General features: G+C 39.3%; 1 protein-coding gene across 1 annotated transcript in view; it reads left to right on the forward strand.

The window, feature by feature from the left end:
* Positions 1-20191, forward strand: part of LOC135074014 (myosin heavy chain 95F) — a 94986-nt gene that overhangs the window by 28480 nt on the left and 46315 nt on the right. The window contains exons 2-9 of the mRNA XM_063968319.1: positions 8024-8216; positions 10445-10518; positions 12385-12514; positions 13259-13423; positions 15554-15816; positions 16854-17003; positions 17556-17812; positions 19305-19462. Of these exons, the coding sequence (XP_063824389.1) occupies positions 8030-8216; positions 10445-10518; positions 12385-12514; positions 13259-13423; positions 15554-15816; positions 16854-17003; positions 17556-17812; positions 19305-19462 (1384 nt within the window). The 5' untranslated portion in view covers positions 8024-8029. The remainder of the gene's footprint in view (positions 1-8023; positions 8217-10444; positions 10519-12384; positions 12515-13258; positions 13424-15553; positions 15817-16853; positions 17004-17555; positions 17813-19304; positions 19463-20191) is intronic.

The following is a 20191-nucleotide window of genomic DNA, read 5'->3' on the forward strand; positions in this document are numbered from 1 at the left end:
ACTAATTTTTTCGTTCTTCTTCTTCCTCTTCTTATCGTGACGACAACAAACCTACACAGTGTGAGCCCAAAACTCCGCTACAAGAGTGATTAATAATTTTTCGTTTACAATATTCGAATAATCTAGAAACATCTTACGTCACGTCTAAGCTTGCTTTCCCTGTATGAGTGTTCCACTTAAAATTCTTACAATAAAATTATCCGCACAAAGGAATCACAAATCGCGGGTCGACTGGTGATGTTAATAGCAATTTAGATGCGCACGCCACAACCCATGAATCATGGGGGCCGGCTGTGACAGTTCATGCTATAGTACCTACATCTGAATTTTCCCCTTTTGCAGTTGGAGATCAAATTAATGTTCTCAACGTGAAGGTTTTGGTAGACACTTCATTTAGAAGTTATTTCTGCGTTAAAATTGCAATTTGATCGATTCAGAATTACTACTCTACAACTCGCTCATTGTTATTTTCACATATTGGTCCTACTTTTACTTGTTTCAAAAGCGGTTATTCGATCTCATTGTTTTCACCAACAAAATTGTGGGTACCACCACATAATACATAATGGTAACAAAACAACTCATTACCATGAGCCTTGCTTATTTTAATTTCGACTAGTATAAAAAGACCATGCTTTCGCAGTATGTATGTTATGTACGCACGTTAAATAAATTGGTTAAAATTTGCATAAGCATAAACCTCCCACACAAGCTCACTGCACATAATGTAACAACGTGCCGTGTGCGTTCGTGTATTCTCTCACTTTTGTTTGTATTATCATTGTGTAGAACAAAATCGTGGCCGTGGCTGTTGCGAGAGCATAACCCACGATACTGTGTGGGAACTGTGAACTGTGTTTGATTTGGTACGTTTTAAATTCTTTCTGGAACATTTGATACACAGTAAGTAAAGTAGCTCGAGGATAACACGATCTGCAGTTGTTGTTAATTTTGTCACGTCTAATGAGGAAAAATTAAAAGCGCATCTATTTATTAGGCGCTTAGTCCTAGGTGGGTACCTAATAGGGTCATAGGGTTATGACCGCAAATGATAATTATTGCCAAAACGTTACAGATAACAGAGCCAAGAAATTCATTACATAATTAACATAATTTGCAATACATTTTTAGCTACTTATTCCCTGTTTGTTTTCGTTTTCAATGTCTAGTCAACGTATCATAGCTTCTAAAGTGAATGAAATTAGCCTGTTCAATTTTCAGAGCTGACACTAATTTTCAAATATTTAAGTTCTCTTTAATTTATCCATAGATAATGGCAACTTCCAATCTAATAGATCTGCAGCAATCTCCGTGGGTTTGCCTCATTAATCAAACCAGTTGACACAAGGAAATGATAGGTGCGGTCACTCTCACCACCCATTTGCTGGAAATGGCACAGTTTGAGCCATCGAGGTCACCTCATAGCCTTCCCCATTATTTCACCTCCACCTTCTGAAAATAGCTCTAAACATCTACCCCTTAGGGTGAAAACGCCACAGCACATTTTAAAGGTCTACCAAATTGGCTGAGTAAAATGGTGTTCATGGCATCTAATAATGTCGAGGTTCAATGACTCGACGGCATCGCGACTTCGTTCTAAAAATTGATAACTGTCACCTTCATGGGTGCTTTGACCGTAATCCAGGGTCTGCTGTCTGGGGCTAAAGCATTGTTTTGTCGATTATCTGTGACGTTGATACTGTGCTAAGTCTCTTATCTGTTTGGTGATACAAGAATTATTGATTGAGTATCCGTCATTCCGTTACCAAGTTGTACACTGTACGATTAACATGGTATTGTTGTCTAGACTTTACACTTCGAAACTATTTTTACCTAAACAAAAATGTATGAAGTTCTGTCATAGAATCCTATCTGCTACGCAGATACAAAGATGTCGCTGCTTGCACCTGATGACGCATCTAACAAAGATAAAGCTATGTATATTAATCGCAGTTTTATAAATAACCAACAGTTCGCATCTGAATATGCTTAACCTTGAACTTTCTAATTTGTTTGACTAACACCTAACACAGTCATCTTCTAAACGACCGCAGTGACGTCAAAACTGCGCTGTGATCAAGACCAACGGAAAAACGTACGGATTTTCCGCTGAAAACGCAACTGTCATGGACACTTTTATTACTATTTATTTTTCCCTTTATTCTTGTAACTGTTGTAATATTATCTTCATCAAAGTGTTACTTGCTTTGATTGCCATTCATGCTTACTCGTACATTTCTTCGAAGTATTTGTGCTACTCGTTCACTAATGTCATGTGGATTTATAGGATTACTAATGTTTGGCCAAAAAACGTTTCCCAAATTATCACATCGCAAACAACGTTTCGCAAATTTTCATTTGGCAAATTCTCATTTGGCAAAACAACTTATTGCAAACTTTTAATTCGCAAATGTCGTTTTTGGCATATTATTGTTTAGCAAATTTTTGTTTGGCAAAGTATGTTTTGCCAAATGTTTCATTTGGCAAAAATATTTCACGAAAAACTATTTACAAAATAATTTGATTGGTGCATAGAATGGAATACAAATTAGCTTGTGGTTATTATTTTGCTTAATGGGTAGTTAATATAAAATTTGTTCTAAATTATTTTTTTTATTTCATTCTTTTTATCGACATTTCCAAATGATTCATTAACAATAGAGGTAATTCTAGCGCTCGGCGGCCGCTGCCGCGGCACGCTTCGCTCGCCTTCGCGCAGCGTCTTTCCGTTCTATACATGGCCAGAACGCACCCATAGGAAACTGCTCGTGTATATTTTGGAGTGTCTCTTTGTAAGTCGGTCACTACAAACTATACACGAATTTTGCGTACTGATCGTGTATAGTTTGTGTCGTGGATGGATTCCGTCTTCGCTCCAAACTATACTACACCACTTACAGTTGACTAGAGTGTGTTTAGTTTATTTGATTTAATAAAATATGGAATTATATTTAAAATTATTAGGTACATTTATTAGATATTATGCTCGTGCTTTGTCCTCGAGATTAGAAATAAGAAATACCTATGTAGATCACGTACGGTGATGCCATTTTTAAATTCATTAATTTTTACATAAAATATTATTATTTTACTGAATCTACATATTATTATAATAAATCTAGATTTATAACACTAATGTAAGTGGTTTCTGAAATTAAATTGATTAGGTAGATTTCAAATTAAATAACAATTATTTATTAGTGAGAGTGAATGAAGAAAGTTAAACGTGCATTATTAACTAAAATTGTCGACCGTTCGGTGTAGTGGTTCGAAACGGATAACTGTTCCGGAGGTAGCGGGTTCGATTCCCGCACAGTACAAACATTAATTTGTGTGCATGAACATATTTTGATATTTGTTTGTATTGGACTGGGTGTCTTCTATGTATAATAAGTATGTATTTACAAAAAAAGTATTTAAGTATGTTTATATCCGTTATCTAGTACCCATAGTACAAGCTTTGCTTAGTTTGGGACTAGAAGCGCAGTGTAAAATGTCCAGGGATATTCATTTTTATTTATAAGCTTTTATCTCAAGAACAAAAATCATTTTCACATACATAATTCTTAATTTCAGAGTTATTCAGCCCCAAAACAAATATATTTTCTATGGCAGAATATGAAACACCAAAAAGCTCTTTATCAAAACAATGGCACGTGTCGAAATTGATTCAATGTTTAAAGTAGACACGCAGTTATGAATTAATATGTAATAGAAAGAGAGGTAAATAAGTCAAAATGACGAGCATGCAACTAAGTACTCGCGTATACATTGTAATCGCGAACTTATTACAATACATACATGATTAGTCCGTATGCGTACTGACGATGTATATTTTGGAGTAAGATAAATGACCTAAGTCACTACAAAGTATACGCGAGCAGTACGCAGCGTATGCGTACTGGTCGTGTATAGTTTGGAGGAGCTTAGTAAAAAAAGTCACATCCAAACTATACTCGATTAGTTTCACACCCTTGCGTTCTGGCTATGTATAGAATGGAAAGACGCCTTCGCGCATAGGGTCACTGTTCTAACCTAACCTAACCTACTATTTTCTGCAATACCTATTTTTTGCAACCATACTATTTTCTGCACTCTCTTTGTTTTACATAAAATTCTTGTAAAAACCATGATCATGTGCCTTATGCTTTGATTTGTGGGTATCGGTGGGTAAGTATGTGAAGTGTCAATTTGACCAAACAAATTATTTGGGATATAATACTTGGCAAAATAAAACATTTGCTATATAAACATTTGCCAAGTAAAATTTTACCAAATGATAATTTGACCAAATGAATTAGTTGCGAAAAGTACAGTTGCTAAAAGTTCATTTGGGAAATGAAACTTTTGCGATAAGTTGTTTGCGAAGTGAAATTTGGCGAAAAGTAATTTGGCCAAACGGAAGGATACCGGATTTATATGTAACAAGTCGGGCGAGATAAACGCTCGCTAATTGCAAGCGGCAATGCGTGCATTCATCAGTTCATCACGCAACGTCTGCTCTGATCCCACGAATATTGTAATCGGGTCATTGTTGGGAACAATTAGGTACAAACCATTCGTCGACACATCACCAGCTTCGTCAACTTGTACAGCTTCGAGGAAATGTCGCGTGATACAATACGCTTCGACCTTCATAGTGGCGTTATAATCATTAAAATTAATTATCATTCTGAATCGAGATTTCAGCTTTGCAAATGGTACATTAATCAAAATCACCTGAATGAATAGTAACAATAAATTTTCTCGGGCATTCTGAATGAATAGGAAATTCTGTACGTCACTATCATTAATTTTAAACTGAGTTTCTACTTTTTCTATACCCACGATTTCGAATGAGAATTATAATCATATTGTGAAATCAGCTTTATCAATGCAGTGTCAAAGAGCAGTAGCTGTCTTTGTCTTTTAAAACTAGAAAATGATCATAATGATGGTTGTGAACGAGCAAAAAATTCTAAACAACTCTCCCATGGACATCGTCTTCGCTGGGTGAAGCGCAATTTCACAATTATTGCATCCGTCCACTGCACTTCTGTTTGATTTCATTCATCGTCAAGACTGCTACAAATTGCACCCATGCTTGTTCATTTCTACTAGATAAGATTACTGCTCCTATTTGGGTCATAGTAAATGTTATTCCGTTGATAGGTTTCAGTCGATCGTTCAACTATTCGGGGATTAGAAGTAAGGAAGTAGGTCAATAGATTATTCTCAAATCCAATTACTCATTCATTTCATCTAAAAATCTGTCACTTAATGCTTATTTTGATCGTCAATCAGCATCTACTAACGTTTGAATTAAAGTGCACAGGTATAATCTTTTGCTTCAAAATAAAGCTTTTGCTTCAATATATGTATCAAAACGCAAAAATTAACCTAGAAATTAGCACGGCACTAAAGAAATATATTCAAAACTGCCACGCGGTCTCGTGCTAGATGGGCGTCTTAAAGGCCACCTTCTATCAACGGGAGCGCGTGGTAAGTAACTTGCTTCTGAATGTATGTAACTTCCTACTTTTTTATATTTTTTTATATTTTTAAACCGGCAGACAGTGGTGACTGAGTTTGTTGCGGCGCTTCTTCTCAGCACTTGCCAAATGTTTGTCTCGAAGCGCTGATAGGGCAAAAAAAGAATGAGACATGTATAGGCTCCTTAAGAGCATTTGACGATTTGCAAGAACTAATTTAATTAGTCTAAACAAATAAAGATAATTTTGATTTGATTTGATTACAATAATTTGATTTCTGTAATAAAAGTGAATGTCTACCGAGTAGTTTAAAGTAGCCATTTCCTATGTAATAAAATCTTAAACGCTTATCAATCATTCACATTTTTGGACTTTCTTATTGCAAACGGGGCGTAGCGAAGTGTAGTTTTTCTTTTCCGTCGATGAAATTGTTCACGACTGTATAGTCCCATGGTAATTTAGTCGAAATCGTACGCTTTCGTTTGCTCACTGGTTTCCTCTCGCTGATCTCTATAATTTCTGCCCGTTTATTTACGCTAGTTTTACATTGTTTATTCATACATTTTTGCTTCCATGCCACTTATTTTGTTACCAATATTTTTCATTCATTCATTTGCGCTACATAGTTATTTAATATCCGTTTCGGATTATTATTAATTACACTAATTGTAACGCCGCGTTTCGTAAACAGCATTACCTTCAATTTCGTTTTCGTTGCAACTGGCAATTAAAATTCACAAAATCGTAACCTGCGCGGTTACCGCAATAATCTGTCCTGTCATAAAAAAGTCGTTACGGTACGTGACAATAGTTTTGTAGCCAATTTATCTATTACGACACTTTTGATAAGTGTTTTTATTTCGGCGGGACTTTCACCGATTAACTTTGTCGCCGTGACCATAATCTTTGTTTTAGAGTTCGTGGAAATTTCTTGAAAATTATCCTGTTCAAGTGTTACTTTGTTTTTCTTCTTTTATCATGTTGAACTTATCAGCTGTAGTTTTGACTTTCCCTTTTATTTGATTAATCATCCGTTTGAAAGTCTCAAGAATCATAATTTGAAATGAGTGTGCAGAAAAAGCAAGCTGGTACGTTTGCCTCGTTAAGGTCGTAACCATTTGCCATAACTGCTCCTAAAAGCTCATGTTGGCTGTTATGTGCAGTACGACTCTTTCCATTTTTTGCTTCCGCCAGCCGTCTACCGTGACCACTCCGGGCATGACCACTGTTTTTATCTCGAGCCATTGCGTCACGCGCTACATTATGCTTGCTCGTCACGAAAGTGAGTTAATCATATTCTATCGTATCAAGTGTAACTGTAACAACAGAATTTGTTACAACTTATGATATAACTTTATTATTGTGCTTATTGGACTGAATGTTATGCTCACGTGCGTTTCCTTCTTCCTTTGTATTCGAGACGTCGGGTTTATTTATATTGCGATTATCATGGGAGTGCAGTCGTGATCTGTTTGTAATTAAGATGTTGTTACTTGTGTATGCAGAGCGTGAGCCATAAGCACCATATGTCTGTCCATCATTCTGAGAAGAACGTAGCGTTATTAAATGAATTGATTTCATTCCTGATTAAAATAAAACGTTCGTATTTATGTACTACTACAGAGCCGTTTCCTTTGTGTCTCTAAAGCGTCTATAATTATTTTATGAACTTGTCCTAAGCGACAGTGAGTCACAGCTCACAGCCGCGATCGGTTGAGTGCCTCCGAAGTGAGTGTGGCAACATATGGCTTTGGTTATTACATATTGCACGTTTATTTGTTATTAAGAAGCGTCTGGTTTGTTATTTCAAATTAATCCATTAATGTATTACCGACATTTAACAACATAATAATAACTCTAATAAATTAATACATGAAAGGCGTTTCTTCTTAATTACGTTGTTAATTACTATAATTACATAAATAAAAACATTAAGCGCGGTGTAGGTATCAAATAATAATCTAATTACTGTTTGTTATCTTCACAAATTAATATCGTCTTAGCACGAAAGCCTTTGAAACCGAAAGATTTAACCGGAACACGTTCATAAAAAGTGACAGTGAGATTTAGTTTTATTTGAAACTGCTCAGAGATTAATTGTCATAAAAAGGTTCTTTATTCTTTACTGCTGGAGCACGATCAGAAGCAGAGATAAATGACGGATCTGGCCTTAACTCGTCAATCCCCACACTGGCCAGACCACCCCCACTCCTCCTGTGGTTGTGATTACTTGTGATAATCATCATCATCATCACCTCAGCCATAGGACGTCCACTGCTGAACATAGGCCTCCCCCAATGCTTTCCATATTGCCCGGTTGGTAGCGGCCTGCGTCCAGCGCTTCCTTGCTACCTTTATGATGTCGTCAGCGTGCTATGGTTTCTTTACGAGATCGAATCAGAAATGAGGAGATCCGTAAACGAACTAAAGTCGCTGACATAGCCCGACGGATTAGCAAGCTAAAGTGGCAACGGGCAGGGCACATAGCACGCAGAACTGACGGCGTGGAGTTTAGTTCCTGAAGATTCTTAATCTCACAATTCTTGTTGCAGTGAACAATGACGATTGACAAGCAGCTGGTATGGGTCCGGGACCCGAACGAGGGGTTCGTGCTCGCCCGCCTGCACGAGCTGATGGGCGAGGAGGCGGACGTGTTCCCGCTGGACAACAAGTACCCGCGCCGGGTCTGCAGCTTCGAGGATATATTCCCGGCGGGGGACCCGCACAAAGATGTGGACGATAACTGTAAGTTGGTATCCTTTTTCCCTTAAAGAGCTGATAGGACCATTAACAGGCCATGTAAAAGACATGTGGCGTTGACCTATTGGGCATTAAGTACCCGCGTTGGGTCTGCAGCTTCGAAGACATATTCCCGGCGAGAGACTCGCACAAGGATTTGGACTGGACGATAACTGTAAGTGCTTCTTACAAAAGAGCGATAGGACTATTAATAGGATACGTCTCCTCGTTGGCCACAACCTCGCCCGCTTGCACGAGCTGATGGGCGAGGAGGCGGACGTGTTCCCGCTGGACAACAAGTACCCGCGCCGGGTCTGCAGCTTCGAGGACATATTCCCGGCGGGGGACCCGCACAAAGATGTGGACGATAACTGTAAGTAGCTGCCTCTAAAGTCTCTTTCTTCAGGGAATAGAGCTGTTCAGAGGATAAGAATAAATAATCTTCCCGCTGGACAATAAGTTCCCGCGCCGGGTCTGCAAGGATGGGTAAGTAGCTTCCTCCATAGTTTCTTTATTCAGAGGATAACTAAAGCTTTCTTCTTCCCGATGGATATGAAGATCTCACGCTGGGTCTGGACTCTTCGAGGACATGTTCCCTGCCGGAGACCCTTACAAGGATGTGGACGATAACTGTAAGTTGGTTCCCTTAAAGAGCGATAGGACTATTAATAGGACACGTCTCCTCGTTAGCCACAACCTCGCCCGCCTACACGAGCTGATGGGCGAGGAGGCGGACGTGTTCCCGCTGGACAACAAGTACCCGCGCCGGGTCTGCAGCTTCGAGGACATATTCCCGGCGGGGGACCCGCACAAAGATGTGGACGATAACTGTAAGTTGATTCGTCCAAAGTGTTTTTGTTGAGCAAAGGAAAGGACTATAGGGTCCTTGTTGTTCTTGCTGGTAAACAATCGGGAGAATAAGGATAGGGACGATAACACTATAAATACTTGCTGAGCTGATAGGACTGAAGGCACCGTCTTCCTTATGGACAACAAGTAAGTGAGATGTCGACTACAACTATTAGTAACCGAACGAGGGGTTCGTGCTCGCCCGCCTGCACGAGCTGATGGGCGAGGAGGCGTGTTCCCGCTGGACAACAAGTACCCGCGCCGGGTCTGCAGCTTCGAGGATATATTCCCGGCGGGGGACCCGCACAAGGATGTGGACGATAACTGTGAGTTGGTTTCCTTCTCCCCTTAAAGAGCTGATAGGACTATTAACAGGCCATGTAAGACATATGGCGTTGACCTATTGGACATTAAGTATCCGCGTTGGGTCTGCTTGACCTATTGGACATTAAGTACCCACGCCGGGTCTGCAGCTTCGAGGACATATCCCCGGCAGGAGACCCGCACAAGGATGTGGACGATAACTGTGAGTTGGTTCCTTTCTTCCCTTAAATAGCCGAAAGTTCCTTTGTTCCGAGGATAAGGCTAAAGCTAAAGGCTCCATCTTCAGGTTCGAGGACATATTCTCGGCGGGAGACCCGCACAAGGATGTAGACTGGACAATGACTGTAAGTAGCTCCTTCTAAAGCAATGCTTCCTCTAAAGGTCCTTTTTTGTAAGGGCAAGACTACGTCTTCCCGCTGGATAACAAGTACCCGCGCCGGGTCTGCAGCTTCGAGGACATATCCCCGGCGGGAGACCCGCACAAGGATGTGGACGATAACTGTGAGTTGCTGCCTCAAAAGTCCCTTTCTTCAGAGGGCTGTTCAGAATCAGAGGATAAGAATATTTCTTCCCGCTGGACAAGTATGTTCCCGCTAAGGACAAGTAAGTTGATTTCTCTGACGTCTTTGTTCAGAGGATAAGGCTAAAGCTAAAGGTTTCGACTTCTTGTTAGACAACAAGCAGGAGAACAATGATATAGATAATTGTAATTTAGAGCTGATAAGACTGAAGGCACCGTCTTCCCGATGCACTACAAATGTTTGGGATTTCGATAGCCTATAAGTTGATTCCCTTGTTGAGCTGAAATGGCTAAAGAGATATTTCCATTTTTTTGCAAAAAACATTTAATTATAAATCGAACGAATCCTAAATCGTCTATTAGTCTCTTTATCTAAATTACTGAAGAAAACAGTATGTCAAAATACCCCGTTCTTTCTATATCATTCTACCGGTAAATCATATTTAACTTCTTAGATTTCGTAACCACCAATTATGTAATTACCTGCTATTGCAATCCATTTAGACCATACCAATCATTGACACGAACGTGCTCTTTTCAGGCGAGCTGATGTTTCTGAACGAGGCCACGCTGCTGAACAACATCCTAACACGATACAAGAAGAACAAGATTTATGTAAGTGAAACAATCGATTGCACCGTGACTCATATTGCGCTGGTAAATACACAGCGTGGGTAGAACAGCCACAGCAAGCTGACGAGTGTGTGACGTATTTAGAGTTGGACACGAGGACACCTTGATAAGATGCAGTGACGTTCGTTATTCGAGTGTGGCAAAGTAGTTTTATAATCAGTCCCATTGTTATTTATTTACTGTTTCACTCGATTGTATTTAAATACCTAATGTCTTCATGTAATAATGCTAGAAACAATAGCCTTTTTGTATGTATTTTTGCGTCACAATTTTAATCACTGACTCACATCAGCATGCAGAATAAATGAGACATCGAAGTACGATACGATTCAACTATTTGTGAGAGCTAATTTAATAAGTCTAAAGAAGTAGATAAAAGTATTTTTTGATTTTATTAAGCGTGCAAATCTCTGGGCATTAGTGACCTGTCATTAAAGTACCTATACCAAAAAAAATCCATGAAATACGCTTATCAAATTCTATTGGCCTCATCTTCCTTGTACACGAAGATATTGTTGCTGGTGGCTATGATATCCTTTCTAAAAACAATAAGTATAACCAGTATAGTGTCATAAATTTAGATAGCAATCAAATTAGTTTGCTAGCTGGTCTATTTAGACTGTGTGCATACTTAACGTTCAAGTTTTTCACCTTGAAGTTATTCGCCTGCATCGTGCGCAGATAACACCTACTTATTTGATTGCGCATTAGTATAAATATTGTATAATATTATACACATGTGCATTCGGAACATTAACTTTATGTTAACTAACAACATAAACGAATAATGTGTGTTATGTCAAATTGACAGAGTCGTTATTTTAAGCCAGTTTAATTAATTAGGGCATAAAACACTATGGCATTTCATAAATCTAAAAATAAATATGCGTATGTGTGTAATTTAATTAGGTAAAATTTTCGATTCATACTTATTTATTACCCAAGTAAAATTCTTTGCTATACGGGTATTCGAAGCACTACGAAGGCCGCTTCTGATTGAATGGAAGGCCATAAAATTAGCACACCTTACATACTGCAGAGGTATACCCTTCAAAACCATTTCGATATCATTTCTAACCCTCTCTCTCGCTCGTACTGTCTTGCAATTGTGAGTGAAAGAGACGAGTAGACACTTTTACAGTAGACCGACTGCAGTGCTGTGTAGCAATGCGCGTAAACTTAGACGCGGTTAACATAATGTTCAACTTCAAATATATTGAGAAAGGTCTGTATTTCGATGCTGAAAAGGATACATAAATTACAAATTATTGTTACACAGTTTATTAATTAACAAACACAATAATAGCACAGTTATTCATTCAGGCATGCACCTACATAATAATAAAACCTTTCACTTATCAATGTGAATTTCATCTATCATCAAAAATTAGACCAAATTGATTACATAATTTAAACCGTTACAAAAACTTCAATACTAGGTGTTGTTAACTAGTAACTCTTCATGTATTTCTTATAGGTATACCGAGGTTTTTTTTCTAAATGTCAAAATAAGAGAGATCAAATTCAGACAGTTAAATAAATATCCTTGGACATACTACGCTTCTAGTTCTAGTCCCAAACTAAGCAAAGCTTGTATTATGGGTATTACAACGGATATAAACATACTTACATACTTTTTTTTTTGTCAATACATACTTATTATACATAGTAACACCCAGCCCCATCACAGAAATTAAAATTCATCATTTCAATTTTTGCCCGGCCGGGAATCGAACCCGGGACCTCTCGGAAAGTAGTCCGTTCCGAACCACTACATCAAACGGCCGACTAAATCAGCACCGTAGTAAATTATCTTTAATTAAATGCATGTATCATATTTTGTTACAGACATACGTGGCAAATATCCTTCTAGCCGTGAACCCGTACGAAGATATACCCGACATGTATTCTTCCACCACGATCAAGAAATACCAGGGCAGGTCCTTGGGAGAACTACCACCACATGTCTTTGCCATAGGTATTTATAAACCCTTTATTAAATTTCAACTAAAACAGTAAGACACGGGTCTTAACGCGACGTTTATTAATGAGTTACATTATGTACTCACGGCTTGACGTTTCGGCTGCGATGCTGCAGCCGTGGTCACAAGCAGGCTGCAGCATCGCAGCGGAAATGGAACGCGAAAGTTTAAAATCTTTATTAAATTTTCTTCTTTGTTTTTATTAAGCTGTAGAATACGATTAAACAAAACTTGTATTTGTTTGATTTGTGATGTCTACCTACAAGTCTAATAATGCATGACTGAATCAGTGTCTAGGTATGGGAGCGGCACATAAATGTCACCTCTCGAGCATACTACTCTGAAGCACATCTGAAGTCTTGCTGACGTTTGACGCCACAAAAACCTCCCGTGCCGTTTCCATACCTCAGGCACAGACTGAGTCAGCGTTAGACTTGTAATATGTACATTAATACCGGGCCTTTTCAAGGCGAGAGTGAATAAGCACTTACAGGACAGATATGTACCATCCTAGACAGCATCTCACTCATAACATCTGCCTTGTTCTGCATAAAAAACATTGGTGACATGACAGACACAAATTAAACCGATATATCGAAATCAAATTCAATTTTTCGTGTAACATAAACGACGATAATTATTTGACAACTGATTCAAAAGTAACGTCCGTATTTATCAACGAATAAACTACATTATATCTACTTTATTAATTCAACAATAATTTTGTTATTTTTCCGCAGCCGACAAAGCGTTCCGTGACATGAAGTCTTTCAAGCAGTCCCAGTCGATTATAGTCTCAGGGGAGTCCGGTGCCGGCAAGACTGAGTCCACTAAGTACATATTGAAATACCTGTGCGACCTTTGGGCTAAGGGCGCCGGGCCGGTGGAGCAAAAGATTCTAGATGGTGAGTCAGTGGACAAGTTTCCAATTTTGTTCTTTTAATAAAACTTGAAAATATAAGTAAAACTAATAATAATTGTGAAAGAATCATGAAAATATCTCTACAAATACAAAAGTTACAAGGCCCTAAAGTTGCGCATAACAAAATTCGCGCCATTTTGATTCGAAGTAGTCACGACAGTTATTTGAATTACAAAAAATAAGACTTGGACATTATGGTGTCATTCTCGACAATGCGTTAGGGGTGGTAAGCATTGTGATTGAAACTTGAACAGGTGGCCTGACGTCACGGCACCGCCTATGTTTAAGTTCCACGGGAAAATATGGAGGTAATTTAAATAATTAATATCTCAGCCATTTCTTGATGGATTTCAAAAATAACTTCACCGGCTTTTTAGTTTTGGTCTATATTATAATCCCATTCAGTGAAATCTAATGTTTTCAACATCACGAAACTTGTCCATTAAGTCTTAGATACGGACAACAGCACACAAGCTAAACATAGTGGCGTTTTATCTCGTTGTAATACAGTCTACTTTGCAAAAAAAATGTGTAGTCTGAGTGTGCTGTCGACTTTACACTAGAGGGCATTGTAGGCTTGAATTAACCCGATTCTCTGAAAAATTTTGTACTTTATTAAGAAGGCCAGTTATGTCGGTGGTCCGATTGACGTATTTATTTATAGTATGCTTGACACTCAGGGGCGTAGCTACTAAGGGGCCCCCAAGCTCAGGGGGCCCCCGAATCCTTACCAGAAAATCTCAATTGAACTGAACTTTGAAAACTTCTCCCATTTTCAAAATAAATAGAGAGAAATTCGAAAGCTGTATTAGGAGTACGTAAGCTTAATGTCAACAAACGTGATAAAACCTAACCAGTTTAGATTGCAGTGAGACCCCATTTTTTATTTGCCCCAGAGCCCTTGGTTACCTAGCTACGCCACTGTTGACACTAGGATATAATAGGGGACTACATTAAATGAACCACTACACATAAATGTAGCATTTGTTTAAAAATACTATTGATTGATTTTGACTGACACTAGAAGAAAGTCCAACTTTAACTTCGAGCTCCTCCTATGAGAATATAATCAAAATGGTTAAGTTACGGGTCCAATGACAGAACATTCCTCCGGGATACACTTGACCTTCACTGATTGGCGGTCAGGCTGTAGATCCTGGCTACACAGGAGTTGCAGCGATGGGAACGAGATGGAATATTCCCTTATTTGTTGGTTAAAAATCGTCACTTATCTGTTCTAAAATCATTGATTGACAAGACCCGTCTACAGTTGTAACTAGACAGAATGTCATGTTGCCAAGGCTGACTACTGTTTCATGCTACTTAAAATATGCTGTCATATTAGGTAAAACCGCTATAAAGATTACTTGGTACATAATAATAAATATCAATGATGTCATTGTTAATAAACTGTTATAGATAACACTTTTCCAGAAATAATAATGATGTAGGATAGGTTAGGATAAGATCATAATCACGAAATTATCATGTGATTATTACGTAGTAACTAAAATACTTATGTTAATTTTTGCACAAGATGTAGGTATTTTAACCTGCATATTTTATTCTCCTTACAGTACATTGTTACTATTATTTGCTTATCTAGATATACTTAATCGTAGTAAGTACAAAAAACAAGTATGTGAATGAACCAGCAGAAACATAAGCTGGCAAGGTCAATTTGATTAATTAACTGTACTCGTGCTACGTCAGAGGAAAAGTGTATGTTTCATTGCACATTTAGTCAAAGGTTATAACAATTTATTAAGAATAAAATAAAAATTATCGTATTTTTCCGATATTTTCTGACATGACTTAATATGTAGGTAGCTATAACGTCCACACTAAATATCGTGGTTATATGTAGAACTACTCCCAATATTGGTTAGCAAAAAATTGCGAACACAACACCACACTATTCTACACTGCATCTACTTAATACCATGGTATTGTTTTCAAATAAATAAAAATACATTCCTTTGGTCGAATAAGTGACATTGGGTCACCACTATGACCATATAAGCCATGATCATAAAATAAGCAAGACCTATTTCATGCAACTAGCTAGTATAGCCATAGCAACCTTCAATAACTTTGAAATCAATCTCCACAGCCAACCCGATCCTCGAAGCGTTCGGTAACGCGAAAACCACTCGGAACAACAACAGTTCCCGATTCGGCAAGTTCATGGAGGTTCACTTCAGCAACAAATACCAAGTCGTTGGTGGTCACATCTCGCACTACCTTCTGGAGAAGTCGCGTATTTGTACGCAGAGCGCTGAGGAGAGGAACTACCATGTGTTTTACTTGCTGTGCGCCGGCGCACCGCCAGAGCTGAGATCAGCTTTGAATATCACCAAGCCGGATGACTACCAGGTGGGTGTTGGATTTTGAGCCTTATTATCTTTGCAAAAAGGTAAGAAATTCTACAAAATCTTAGTCAGGCTACGGAGTGTGTGTCGGCGCATCACCTTGAACATAACGCCGGATTACTACCAGGTTAGAAATCGCACAAAATCTTAGCATCCTCCTATTCCATCCGCTTGATTCGGCAAGTTCATGGAGGTCCACTTCAGCAATAAATACCAAGTCGTAGGCGGTCAGAGCTGAGATCAGCTTTGAATATCACCAAGCCAGATGACTACGTGTGTTTAGGATATATGAATGTTAATGCCTTTAGAAGAAAGTTAGAAATCCCACAACACTTTAAGTCCTGGACCTGGGTCCATATAATGTGCCTTAGTATCTTTGCAAGAAGGTTAAAAATTCCTCAAATTCATGAAACAAATGCTTTCCTTGCTGTACGTGCGTGCTACGAAGCCTTAAATAGCTATCCAGATAAGCTGGGACCTTGTTTTTGGGAAAAGATGGAAATGAAGCAAGAATCAAATTATGCGATTTTTACTATCCAGCCTAGAAGTGCCCAGCGATCTGCACCAAAGGGGATTATAAGGTAGTAGTAAGTGAATTTTAAACAATACAACAATCGGCAAAAATTCAGTGTATTGAAACGATTAAAATCTGTGTTTATGAACGTTACGCACAGACATAAGAACTGTGAGTGTTATTTCTCAAAAGAAAATGACTGTGAAGTGAATTTTAAACAAAAACAATTGGCAAAAATCAGTGTATTGAAACTATCCAAAATTGTGTACATAATTATTATGACAATAGTGCAAACCCTAAAACTGTGTTATTTCTCTAAATAAATGACTAAGGTGAAGTGTATTTCAACAAAAACAATCGGCAAAAAACCGTAAAAGACTGTGTTGTGCTTGGTTTAAAAAAAAAACACCTACCTACATAAATGACGGACGATTGTAAACTTCTAAAGAATGCAATAAAAACCCGGCCCTGGGTAGCTCTCGGAGTAACCTAGGTACACTAATTGCAAAAACATTTTCAATTGACAGTACCTGAAGAATGGATGCACTCAATACTTCACGTCGGCAGCGTCGGAGAAGAAAATCACCGCGAGCCAGAAGTCCAAGCAGCAGACCGCTAAAGGTGGGCTTCGGGACCCCATACTGGATGACGTCGAAGACTTCCAGAGACTGCACCAGGTAAAATCGATTATTTACTTCCTAAAGAAGTTTTAACAACCCTTGACATCAAGTATTCACTTATTTTAAACCTAGGCGCAGACCACCGATTTTTAGTTGGCCGATAGTTGGGCCCGATTTTAATTTGTATGAAGAATCGGCCAAATCGAATCGGTGTAATGTGCGCACTTCCATACATGCCCATACTGATCGACTGCCCGACTAAACTATCGGTCGACGAAAAATCGATGGTCTGCTAATCAAATTTCTTGCGCTGATTCTTCTCAATGCTGGCCCATATTACTGTCCGCAAACAGTGGTAGGGTTGGGACGTGTAAGAGTGCTCTTTGGGAGCTTACTTAATAAATGAACGATTGGATATGGAACCCGTGGGTTTCCACGTGTCTAGTCCAGCTGCCCGCATTTTCCCATGATTTATGTGCAAAGTCCAGTTGTATTTCAAACCTTTTCTGACGCAAAATTCGGAACCTCATCGTCAATGCGACAGAAACTTCGCACCTAGTAATTTATTGTCTCAGAAACATGAGTTAAATCAATTTTTTCTCCCATCAGGCACTAACCCGCGTCGGTCTAACAGAAGACGAAAAGAAGACGGTCTACTCGATAGTAGCTGCCGTCCTCCATCTTGGCAACATTGAGTTTGAAGAGGACACAGGACCGAGAGGCGGGTGTGGAGTCTCGCCTGCTTCAGAAAAGGCTTTGGCCACTGCTGCCTCCTTACTGGGGGTAGATGGAGGGGAATTAAGGATGGCTCTGGTGTCCAGACTTATGCAGAGTTCCAGAGGAGGCATCAAAGGAACTGCTATCATGTAAGTTGTGTCTTTTAGTGGGGTCTAAATCAGAAGCGGCTTTGGCCATTGCTGCTTCATTACTGGGGGGTAGATGGAGGAGAATTAAGGATGGCTCTGGTGTCCAGATTTATGCAGAGTTCCAGAGGAGGCATCAAAGGAACTGCTATCATGTAAGTTGTGTCTTTGTGCCTTATTAACTGAATCAAATGCGGCTCTGGCCACTGCTGCGTCTCTGCTAGGAGTAGATGGAGGGGAATTAAGGATGGCTCTGGTGTCCAGACTTATGCAGAGTTCGAGGGGAGGCATCAAAGGAACTGCTATCATGTAAGTTGTGTCTTTTAGTGGGGTCTAAATCAGAAGCGGCTTTGGCCATTGCTGCTTCATTACTGGGGGGTAGATGAGGAGAATTTAGGATGGCTCTTGTGTCCAGACTTATGCAGAACTTGAAGGGAGGCATCAAGTGGGACTGCTATCATGTAAGTTGTATCATTGTGCCGTATTAACTGAATCAAATGCGGCTCTGGCCACTGCTGCCTCATTACTAGGGGTAGATGGAGGAGAATCAAGGATGGCTCTGGTGTCCAGACTTATGCAGAGTTCCAGGGGAGGAATCAAAGGAACTGCTATCATGTGAGTGGTATCTGTGCTTCTAACCAGCATCAGAAGTGGCTTTAGCCACTGCTGCATCTCTGCTAAGAGTAGATGGAGGAGAATTAAGGATGGCTCTGGTGTCCAGACTTATGCAGAGTTCGAGGGGAGGCATCAAGGGAACTGCTATCATGTAAGTTGTGTCTTTGTGCCTTATTAACTGAATCAAATGCGGATCTGGCTACTGCTGCCTCGTTACTGGGGGTAGATGGAGGAGAATTAAGGATGGCTCTGGTGTCTAGACTTATGCACAGTTCCAGGGGAGGCATCAAAGGAACTGATATCGTGTAAGTTGTGTCTTTTAGTGGGGTCTAAATCAGAAGCGGCTTTGGCCACTGCTGCATCTCTGCTAGGAGTAGATGGAGGGGAATTAAGGATGGCTCTGGTGTCCAGACTTATGCAGAATTCCAGGGGAGGAATCAAAGGAACTGCTATCATGTAAGTAGTGTCTTTTAGTGGGGTCTGATCAGTATCAGAAGCGGCCTTGGCCACCGTTACATCTCTGCCAAGAGTAGATTAGGAGAACTGAGGATGGCTCTGCTGTCCAGACTTATGCAGAATTCCAGGGGAGGAATCAAAGGAACTCCTATTATGTAAGTTGTCTTCCGAAGCGGTTTGATTGACCAATACGTCTAGTATAGTGGTACAAATCTAATGATATAAAAAATAATTAATATTAACAAAAGTATATTCAAACAATGTGAGCCTTTTGTCAAAAAATATGTTTTTTAATATTCATAATATGTCTTTAACTGGTGAATACCAGCCAGCTCTGAAAAATAACTTCGATTTTCGAACTTCTTTTTGCGAATCCAAAATTGGACTCTATTCCCAATCTACCAAGATCTCTTTTTAATTGCAGGGTGCCGTTAAAGACGTACGAAGCGAACAACGCTCGGGACGCGCTCGCCAAAGCGGTATACAGCCGTCTGTTCGACTACATCGTGCATCGCATCAACACCAGTATCCCTTTCCAGGCGTCTGCGTACTATATCGGTGTACTGGATATTGCTGGGTTTGGTGAGATAATCTTGTTTTTAAATCTAGGCCTTATTACTTTGATATTTAGGTTAGAAATACTGATAAGGAATCAATAAGATGTGGACATGTTTCTAAATGTAATTTTTAAAGAGTATATAGATCGTTTTATCCACGAAGACGCGCCTTGCCAATTTTTGGTTGAGGGAAGCGCGGGGTGCGGGGAGTGTGATCCGAGCAATCCGAACGTCATTATTGTAGTGTGCGTGTGCACTCATGGATAATTTAGCGTGTATCGATAACACTCAAACATTAGCGGAATGGTGAATGGTGGGACGTGTATTTGTGGATGAAACGATCTACAGCCGACACTAGCCCATGTTAACATGGTCATATAAATGGTATGGTGAAGTCAGAAAATTGATATGAAGATATCAATTTTCTGACTTCACCATACCATTTAATTATTTATTTTTCATACAAATCGGATTTTATAAAATTTATTTTGTATGAAAATTAAAAAAAATAAAATGATGATATCAAAATTCTGACTTCACCATACCATTTATATGCCCACGTTAACATGGGCTAGTGTCGGCTCATATACCCATTTACCTAACACCCTGTATATCTCTGTTAACCCCTCCAAACGCAAGCATATTATTTAGCTTGATTGAAAAACTCCTAATTTAAGCGGGTTCACAATAGAGTATCTAGAGTTTGACGGGGTTCGAACTAGCGTTTGGCAATTCCGATGCCGACACCATAAGG

The sequence above is a fragment of the Ostrinia nubilalis genome, chromosome 8 (genome assembly GCF_963855985.1).
Source record: "Ostrinia nubilalis chromosome 8, ilOstNubi1.1, whole genome shotgun sequence".
NCBI classification, from domain to species: domain Eukaryota; kingdom Metazoa; phylum Arthropoda; class Insecta; order Lepidoptera; family Crambidae; genus Ostrinia; species Ostrinia nubilalis.